The sequence below is a fragment of the Coregonus clupeaformis genome, chromosome 1 (genome assembly GCF_020615455.1).
Source record: "Coregonus clupeaformis isolate EN_2021a chromosome 1, ASM2061545v1, whole genome shotgun sequence".
Classification (NCBI taxonomy): domain Eukaryota; kingdom Metazoa; phylum Chordata; class Actinopteri; order Salmoniformes; family Salmonidae; genus Coregonus; species Coregonus clupeaformis.
In genome coordinates this window covers 90,300,702-90,311,038 of record NC_059192.1, presented here as the reverse complement: position 1 = coordinate 90,311,038, position 10,337 = coordinate 90,300,702, and the positions used below count along the sequence as shown (strand labels likewise).

At 44.7% G+C, this 10,337-nt stretch overlaps 1 protein-coding gene across 1 annotated transcript in view; it reads right to left on the bottom strand.

Moving 5' to 3' along the window:
* Positions 1-825: 825 nt before the first annotated feature.
* The window catches only part of LOC121578472 (muscarinic acetylcholine receptor M3), a 102,528-nt gene continuing 93,016 nt past the window's right edge, over positions 826-10,337 (bottom strand). The window contains exons 2-5 of the mRNA XM_045223300.1: positions 3,464-3,638; positions 3,148-3,298; positions 2,766-2,835; positions 826-2,583 (exon numbers count right to left, since the gene is read on the bottom strand). Of these exons, the coding sequence (XP_045079235.1) occupies positions 1,058-2,583; positions 2,766-2,835; positions 3,148-3,298; positions 3,464-3,603 (1,887 nt within the window). The 5' untranslated portion in view covers positions 3,604-3,638 and the 3' untranslated portion in view covers positions 826-1,057. The remainder of the gene's footprint in view (positions 2,584-2,765; positions 2,836-3,147; positions 3,299-3,463; positions 3,639-10,337) is intronic.

Sequence of the window (10,337 nt, the reverse complement as noted above, 5' to 3'; positions counted from 1 at the left end):
GTGTTCTGTAGGATTGTTGACGTTCTGTAGCTGTATAGCAACAGTTCAGTTAAAACCAGGCAACAGATGTTCTCATACATTTGACAGCCCTTTTTTGTGTACAAATCCTGTTGGGTTGAGTGCCCTAAAAATCTAATCAAATAAATCAAATCTCCCCTTCCGTCCGTGTATAAATATCCCGTTGGGTTGACTGCCCTACAGATCAAATCTCCCCTTCCGTCCGTGTATAAATATCCCGTTGGGTTGACTGCCCTACAGATCAAATCTCCCCTTCTGTCCGTGTATAAATATCCCGTTGGGTTGACTGCCCTACAGATCAAATCTCCCCTTCCGTCCGTGTATAAATATCCCGTTGGGTTGACTGCCCTACAGATCAAATCTCCCCTTCCGTCCGTGTATAAATATCCCGTTGGGTTGACTGCCCTACAGATCAAATCTCCCCTTCTGTCCATTCTGTCCATGTCACTGCTGTCTGGCCCTTTGATCTGCTGTGACAGGTGGAAAACAACACAGAAACACAGAGGGCTGATTGGATTTGTTCACCTCCATGGTTCTGTAATGTACTGCAGCCCAGAGAGGCATTACACTACACTGCACCAATACAGTCCTGGGTCTGTAGCAGCCCAGAGAGGCATTACACTACACTGCACCAATACAGTCCTGGGTCTGTAGCAGCCCAGAGAGGCATTACACTACACTGCACCAACACAATCAATACAGTAAAACATTATCCTAAATATAAACCAACTTAGTGAATACCATTGGTCCTGTTAAATGTATTTATTTTACTATGTCAATATGTCTTTGTTGTCAATGTTTTGGCACCAAACTGGTGGCAGTTGTGGGGGGAAAAAAAGTCAATAGTTGGAAGAGATGCAGAGTTAATTTATAATAATTGTGTATTTTATTCCTGGTGTTACCATTGTTCTTTGTATTAACATTGACCTCTGTCTGCATCGATGAGAAAGGCTGGTAAATCCAGTCCATCTCCCTGGACAACTACCTGTTGAGCCCACAGAGGCCTACAGCTGACCCAGACCCCAGGAGATCACACCTGCTAGGGCTCCTTCTTGCGGAAGGCGACCGTCTGCCTCTGCTGGAACTGGGGCTTGTTGTGTTTGTTGATGTCCTGCCAGCGGCAGAGCAGAATCATCTTGAAGGTATTCCTGAAGGTCAGGTTGCACATGGCGTAACACATGGGGTTGATGGTGCTGTTGACGTAGCACAGCCAGTAGCCCAGAGACCACAGCGCCTCGGGGATGCAGTCAGTACAGAAGGTGTTGACCAACACCATAATGTTATAGGGAGTCCAGGTGATGATGAAAGCCAACAAGATGGCACTGAGGGTCTGGGCTGCCTTCTTCTCTTTCTTCTCCTTGACTACACTCTGCTTCTTACGCTTGCTGATCTGGCTCTTGGCTTTGGAGGCCAAGCGCTTGGCCACGGCTGCGTCCTTCAGGGAGACAGGGGCTGAGAGGGCTGAGGAGGGGGACTTAGAGGTGGAGGACATGTCCCCTGGTTGGCTCTGGATGGAGGATGAGGAGGTGACGGGGGTCTTGGAGCGTTGGTAGCTGTTGTCTTCCTTGTCTCTCTCCCCCTTCTCCCTCCTGGTATTGGAGGACGTCTTCTTGTCCTTATTATCGCCCCCTGGTGGCCGGGGAGGGTCCTCCTCCGTAGCATCCTGGTCCTCAGGAGAGGTCAGCTGGGGGTCATTGTTAGGGTCGTTGCCAGGGGCGGGGCTTATCCCCGGCAGGTTGACCACGATGGAATAGATAGCTCGGCATGACTCCGTCGCCCCCTCCTCGTCCTCAGAGTCTGATTGGTCCATGGAGGCCCCGCCCCCCTCGTTGTTGTTCCAGCTATCGGAGCTGCTGTGTTCCGGCTCTCCGCCCACAGTGGTCGCCTTCTTCTTGGACCACCTACTCAGTGGCCAGAACCGGAAGCGCCCTCTGGTCTTCTTGGCTCCAGAGCCTTTCTGACCCGCCTGGTTAAGCTCGTAACTGCTGCAGCTCCTGGAGCTTCCCGTCTTGGGCACCATGGGAGCCTCCTCTTCCTGGGCCTCCTCCTTCTTCTCCTCCTCTTCCTTCTGGCTGCCCCCATGGCCTGCCTTGTTCCCTGCCCCCGACCCCCTCAGCCCCGCCAGGTCCTTCTGCCTGTTCTCTGTCTCTCTGTAGATCCTCCAGTAGAGAACCGTCATGATGGTGACCGGCAGGTAGAAGGCAGCGATGGCCGTGCAGAAGGTGATAATAGGCTCTGAGAGAAACTGGATGTAGCATTCTCCAGGAGGCACAGTGCGCTCCCCTACGATGTACTGCCAGAAGAGTATGGCCGGGGCCCACAGGACGAAGGACACGGACCAGGCCATGCTGATCATAGTCAGAGCTCTCTTGGTGGTCCTCTTGGCCCGGTAAGTCAGAGGTCGCGTTATGGAGAAGTAGCGGTCGAAGCTGATGACCAGCAGGTTCATGACGGAGGCGTTGCTCGCCACGTAGTCGATAGCCAACCACAGGTCGCACGCCCAGTTCCCTAAAGCCCACTGGTCCATGATGATGTAAGTGGTGTAGAGGTTCATGGAAAGAGTTCCTGGAGTTAAAGTTGGGAACATAGTATTTTACTTTCACTCCAATATTACAGTAATTGACAATACATATTACACATTTTTGAGACACTGTAGGCAATCATAGTACAATATATATCATTAATATCAGCTATGATACATTACACCATCTATACACGTATGAAAACACTAAGTACAATAAAACTACCGATGATGAGGTCAGCGAAGGCCAGGCTGAGGAGATAGTAGTTATTCACCGTCTTCAGCTGCTTGTTCACCTGGAAGAGAGAAGAGAAACATTTTATTATTAAAGTGTCACTCCAAAATATAACATCAATTAACAAGACATATGATGTTAAAAGCTGTTAAAAAAACAATGTTGTGGACCATTCAGTAAGAGTTTTGAGGCACGTGCACGCTGCAATAATTACGGCCTGTGATACACATGCCATCAAGCTACCTCACGCTACAGAAACAGGAGATATGCTCCTGCCCTGTGGGCCGTTCTGGCTCGGACAATCCTACTTACACTATAAACAATTACAGGCAGTCATAATACAATGTAACATTCATCTAGGCCTACAATGTACCTTGAAGGAGATGAGCACCAGGATGTTTCCTACGACGGTGACCAGAGACAGAGACCCGGTGAAGAACACGATCAGGATGACCTGCCAGACCGTGTGACCTCCCAGAGGGTCATAGGTCACCATGGGGTCAAGGAGGGAGGCGTTGGACGGGCTGGTCGAAGAAGAAGAAGATGATTACTTTGTCAATTGTCACAGAAACAATGAATTGTGTATTTTTCCTTTATCCCAACCTTTCTGAGACAAACAGACCCCCACGGTGAGGTTCAGAGTCAGCTCTAGGATTCGGTTTCTAACCCTAACCCCTCTAACCTCTAACCTGGTCAGGTTGGTGAGATCCTTGGTAGTCAAGTCGTTGTCCAGCACAAGGCCCAAGCCCAGGATGGTGGTCCTCATCCCCGGGGAGCTGTTGGTCAGGTACGTACTGGGGTCTGCAGAGGAGGAAGGGTTCAAGGTCATAGTGCTACCGTCCCGAGGGCATATTCTGGAGACACCTGGGAGAGAAAATACAATTTGTTTTTGGCTTTATAAAAGTCATATACACTGAGTGTACAAAACATTAAAAAACACCTGCTCTTTTCCATGACATAAGACTGACCAGGTGAATCCAGGTGAAAGCTGTGATCCCTTATTGATGTCAATTATTAAATCCACTTCAATCAGTGTAGATGAAGGGGAGGAGACAGATTAAAGAAGGGTTTTTAAGCCTTGAGACAATTGAGGAATGTGCCATTCAGAGGGTGAGTGGGCAAGACAAAATATTTCAGTGCCTTTAAAAAGGGCTATGGAAGTAGGTGTCAGGCGCTCCTGTTTGAATGTGTCAAGAACTGCAACGCTGCTGGGTTTTTCATGCTCAACAGTTTCCCGTGTGTATCAAGAATGGTCCACCACCCAAAGGACATCCAGCCAACTTGACACAACTGTGGGAAGCAATGGAGTCAACATGGGCCAGCATCCCTGTGGAACGCTTTCGACACCTTGTAGAGTTCATGCCCCTACGAATTGAGGCTGTTCTGAGGGCAAAAGGGGATGCAACTCAATAGTAGGAAAATGTTCCTAATGTTTAGTACACTCAGTGTATATTATTTTGTATTGCATAGAGTGTGTTCTTTAATGGAAGCCTCTCCAACATAATCTAGGTAGAATCAGGCATTCCCCAGGGCAGCTGTCTAGGCCCCTTACTTTTTTCAATCTTTATTAATGACATGCCACTGACATGAGAGAGTGTACGCGTGGGCACGGATTTAAAGCAACGATATTCGAGTGATGGGCTGTTTTAAGACTCTGCAGCTGCAATGAAAAAAAAAATATATATATATAGAGAGCGAGAGAGAGAGAGAGAGACAGAGACAGAGAGAGAGAGAGAGAGAGAGAGAGAGAGAGAGAGAGACAGAGAGAGAGAGAGAGAGAGAGACAGAGAGAGAGAGAGAGAGAGAGACAGAAACAAAGACAGAGACAGAGACAGAGACAGAGACAGAGACAGAGACAGAGAGAGAGAGCTGTCCTACCCTACCTCAGGTAATACATTCAATTATTAGCCTCATATTTAGCTAATTAATGAAGGCGTATGCATAATAAGCATCTAACTTATAGCCTCTGTCTCTTACGCAATAAGCATCCGCTGGCCTCTCCTTAAAAACACTGTTTGAAGAGGGATGCAAGCTCTCGTTTGCTGAATGTTAAATACAGCAGCCAATAGAACTCACGGGTCGTTATAAAGAAGAGAGAACGTGTCATGGTGGTAGACTACAGCAGTTATTTATTCAGACATTTATACAGACTGGCTTTTCACATAGAAATAGTAATAGAATGTGATTCAAACAGGGTTGACACGGAATAGGATGTCTCCAACGGTGTTGTTTGTATGTTTCATGATGAACTACTCATGGTGTGATTGTGGTAACGTACAGTAACTCAAGTCCTTTTGTTCACCCGACCTAGAATACCTCACAATCAAATGTTGAACGCATATATCCCTCCATCCCTCCCCCATGGACTGGGAGACTAGTCAGGATCGAGGGAAAGATTAATGGAGCAAAGTATAGAGAGATCCTTGATGAAAACCTGCTCCAGAGAGCTCAGGACCTCAGACTGGGGCGAAGGTTCACCTTCCAACAGGACAACAACCCTAAGCACACAGCCAAGACAACGCAGGAGTGGCTTCGGGACAAGTCTCTAAATGTCCTTGAGTGGCCCAGCCAGAGCCCGGACTTGAACCCGATCGAACATCTCTGGAGAGACCTGAAAATAGCTGTGCAGCGACGCTCCCCATCCAACCTGACAGCGCTTGAGAGGATCTGCAGAGAAGAATGGGAGAAACTCCCCAAATACAGGTGTGCCAAGCTTGTAGCGTCATACCCAAGAAGACTTGAGGCTGTAATCGCTGCCAAAGGCGATTCAACAAAGTACTGAGTAAAGGGTCTGAATACTTACAGTGGGGAAAAAAAGTATTTAGTCAGCCACCAATTGTGTAAGTTGCAAATAAATTCTTTAAAAATCCTACAATGTGATTTTCTGGATTTTTTTCCCTCAATTTGTCTGTCATAGTTGATGTGTACCTATGATGAAAATTACAGGCCTCTCTCATCTTTTTAAGTGGGAGAACTTGCACAATTGGTGGCTGACTAAATACTTTTTTCCCCCACTGTATGTAAATGTTATAAAAATAATTGTTTTATACATTTGCAAACATTTCTAAAAACCTGTTTTTGCTATGTCATTATGGGGTATTGTGTGTAGATTGATGAGGGGGGAAAACAATTTCATCCATTTTAGAATAAGGCTGTAACGTAACAAAATGTGGAAAACGTCAAGGGGTCTGAATACTTTCTGAATACACTGTATATTCTATTAATACACAGTTGAAGTCGGAAGTTTACATACACCTTAGCCAAATACATTTAAACTCAGTTTTTCCACAATTCCTGACATTTAATCCAAGTAAAAATTCCCTGTCTTAGGTCAATTAGGATCACCATTTTTTTTAATAATGTGAAATGTCAGAATAATAGTAGAGAGAATGATTTATTTCAGCTTTTATTTCTTTCATCACATTCCCAGTGGGTCAGAAGTTTACATACACTCAATTAGTATTTGGTAGCATTGCCTTTAAATTGTTTAACTTGGGTCAAACGTTTCAGGTAGCCTTCCACAAGCTTCCCACAATAAGTTGGGTGAATTTTGGCCCATTCCTCCTGACAGAGCTGGTGTAACTGAGTCAGGTTTGTAGGCCTCCTTGCTCGCACATGCTTTTTCAGTTCTGCCCACAAATGTTTTATAGGATTGAGGTCCGGGCTTTGTGATGGCCACTCCAATACCTTGACTTTGTTGTCCTTAAGCCATTTTGCCACAACTTTGGAAGTATGCTTGGGGTCATTGCCCATTTTGGAAGACCCATTTGCGACCAAGCTTTAACTTCCTGACTGATGTCTTGAGATGTTGCTTCATTATATCCACATAATTTTCCTTCCTCATGATGCCATCTATTTTGTGAAGTGCACCAGTCCCTCCTGCAGCAAAGCACCCCCACAGCATGATGCTGCCACCCCTGTGCTTCACGGTTGGGATGGTGTTCTTCGGCTTGCAAGAACCCTCTTTATCCTCCAAACATAACAATGGTCATTATGGCCAAACAGTTCTATTTTTGTTTCATCAGACCAGAGGACATTTCTCCAAAAAGTACGATCTTTGTCCCCATGTGCAGTTGCAAACCGTAGTCTGGCTTTTTTATGGCGGTTTTGAAGCAGTGGCTTCTTCCTTGCTGAGCGGCCTTTCAGGTTATGTCGATATAGGACTCGTTTTACTGTGGATATAGATACTTTTGTACCTGTTTCCTCCAGCATCTTCACAAGGTCCTTTGCTGTTGTTCTGGGATTGATTTGCAGTTTTCGCACCAAAGTACGTTCATCTCTAGGAGACAGAACGCATCTCCTTCCTGAGTGGTTTGACGGCTGCGTGGTCCCATGGTGTTTATAGTTGCGTACTATTGTTTGTACAGATGAACGTGGTACCTTCAGGCGTTTGGAAATTGCTCCCAAGGATGAACCAGACTTGTGGAGGTCTACAATTTTTTTTCTGAGGTTTTGGCTGATTTATTTTGATTTTCCCATGATGTCAAGCAAAGAGGCACTGAGTTTGAAGGTAGGCCTTGAAATACATCCACAGGTACACCTCCAATTGACTCAAATGATGTCAATTAGCCTATCAGAAGCTTCTAAAGCCATGACATAATTTTCTGAAATTTTCCAAGCTGTTTAAAGGCACAGTCACCTTAGTGTATGTAAACTTCTGACCCACTGGAATTGTGATACAGTGAATTATAAGTGAAATAATCTGTCTGTAAACAATTGTTGGAAAAATTACTTGTGTCATGCACAAAGTAGATGTCCTAACCGACTTGCCAAAACTATAGTTTGTTAACAAGAAATGTGTGGAGTGGTTGAAAAACAAGTTTTAATGACTTCAACCTAAGTGTATGTAAACTTCCGACTTCAACTGTACCTTATCTCTATTGTTTGACATTAAACAACGGGTGGGTATAATCCTGAATGCTGATTGGTTAAAACAGCATTCCAGCCGGTGTCTATTCCACAAGTTACCACCTGCTAAATCTATGACGTTAAAATGCCTGTTTACTCTGTTCCATCTGACTGCCCAATCCACTGTCTCATCAGCCCAGCCAGGCAATTTATAAACTTGATCTCCACTATAAAAAACATCTCGACATTATCTCACATTTCTTTTAGACTAACATTTAGTTTTCAACAGCGGAGATTTGTATAAACCTTGCTGTCTGTCTCTCCGACATTTGCAACATTGTTTAAATATTCAAATTCGATCTCCAGCTGTCCCATAGTAATGAACGTGTCAGGAGTTGGGACGAGACAGACAGGCAGGCAGCTTTTCTCAGCCAGTCGAAATCAGGAATCAGCTGGCATCATTTTTATGGATATATACAAAGAACTTTCAATAGAAAACAGGTAAAACGAAATGCAGCTAGTTTTCTGTCTTTCCAGCTTCAGTTTGAAGTGATTGTGTCAGCTCCTCTGAACAACAGTGTCCTGACGAGAGAGCACATTTTCTATGCCAGGCAAAATCGCGCATCATTAGCTCATTGTTATGGAAGTATCCAAATAAATGTCAATAGAAAACAGCTTAAACAAACGCAAATGCAGCTACTTTACTGTTATTCTGGCTGCACTGCTTGACGTGACTGTAAGTTAGCCGTAGTTGGCTAGCTAGCAAGCAAGGGATAAGAATGTTGCCAGCCAGTATGACAATGGAACATTTAGAACGAACGACTGGGTCACGTCCATAAATACAGTGGCTTGCGAAAGTATTCACCCACCTTGGCATTTTTCCTATTTTGTTGCCTTACAACCTGGAATTAAAATGGATTTTTGGGGGGTTTGTATCATTTGATTTATACAATATGCCTACCACTTTGAAGATGCAAAATATTTTTTTTTGTGAAACAAACAAGAAATAAGACAAAAAAACTGAAAACTTCAGCGTGCATAACTATTCACCCCCCCAAAGACAATACTTTGTAGAGCCACCTTTTGTAGCAATTACAGCTGCAAGTCTCTTGGGGTCTGTCTCTATAAGCTTGGCACATCTAGCCACTTGGATTTTTGCCCATTCTTCAAGGCAAAACTGCTCCAGCTCCTTCAAGTTGGATGGGTTCCGCTGGTGTACAGCAATCTTTAAGTCATACCACAGATTCTCAATTGGATTGAGGTCTGGGCTTTGACTAGGCCATTCCAAGACATTTCAATGTTTCCCCTTAAACCACTCGAGTGTTGCTTTAGCAGTATGCTTAGGGTCATTGTCCTGCTGGAAGGTGAACCTCCATCCCAGTCTCAAATTTCTGGAAGACTGAAACAGGTTTCCCTCAAGAATTTCCCTGTATTTAGCACCATCCATCATTCCTTCAATTCTGACCAGTTTCCCAGTCCCTGCCGATGAAAAACATCCCCACAGCATGATGCTGCCACCACCATGCTTTACTGTGGGGATGGTGTTCTCGGGGTGATGAGAGGTGTTGGGTTTGCGCCAGACATAGCGTTTTCCTTGATGGCCAAAAAGCTCAATTTAAGTCTAATCTGACCAGAGTACCTTCTTCCATATGTTTGGGGAGTCTCCCACATGCCTTTTGGCGAACACCAAACGTGTTTGCTTATTTTTTTCTTTAAGCAATGGCTTTTTTTCTGGCCACTCTTCCGTAAAGCCCAGCTCTGTGGAGTGTAAATCTTAAAGTGGTCCTATGGACAGATACTCCAATCTCCGCTGTGGAGCTTGCAGCTCCTTCAGGGTTATCTTTGGTCTCTTTGTTGCCTCTCTGATTAATGCCCTCCTTGACTGGTCCGTGAGTTTTGGTGGGTGGCCCTCTCTTGGCAGGTTTGTTGTGGTGCCATATTCTTTCAATTTTTTAATAATGGATTTAATGGTGCTCCGTGGGATGTTCAAAGTTTCTGATATTCTTTTATAACCCAACCCTGATCTGTACTTCTCCACAACTTTGTCCCTGACCAGTTTGGAGAGCTCCTTGGTCTTCATGGTGCCGCTTGCTTGGTGGTGCCCCTTGCTTAGTGGTGTTGCAGACTCTGGGGCCTTTCAGAACAGGTGTATATATACTGAGATCATGTGACAGATCATGTGACACTTATCCCACTGGCTATAAGGTGAATGCACCTATTTGTAAGTCGCTCTGGATAAGAGCGTCTGCTAAATGATGTAAACGTAAACTTAGATTGCACACAGGTGGACTTTATTTAACTAATTATGTGACTTCTGAAGTTAATTGGTTGCACCAGATCTTATTTAGGGGCTTCATAGCAAAGGGGGTGAATACATATGCACGCACCACTTTTCCGTTATTTTTTTTTATTATTTCACTTCACGAATTTGGACTATTTTGTGTCTGTCCATTATATGAAATCCAAATAAAAACAATTTAAATTACAGGTTGTAATGCAACAAAATAGGAAAAATGCCAAGGGGGATGAATACTTTAGCAAGGCACTGTACAGAACAAAAAGACTGAACGACTGGGTCGCGTCTCTGGCAACCGAACCAATAGAACGAACGACCAGCCGGCTTGGGTAGCAACCCTAGATTTGTGTCGGGACTATATATTGTGGAAGGATGAAATAGATTAAATAAATTAATCAAAATAACGTTTTTAATGAAAA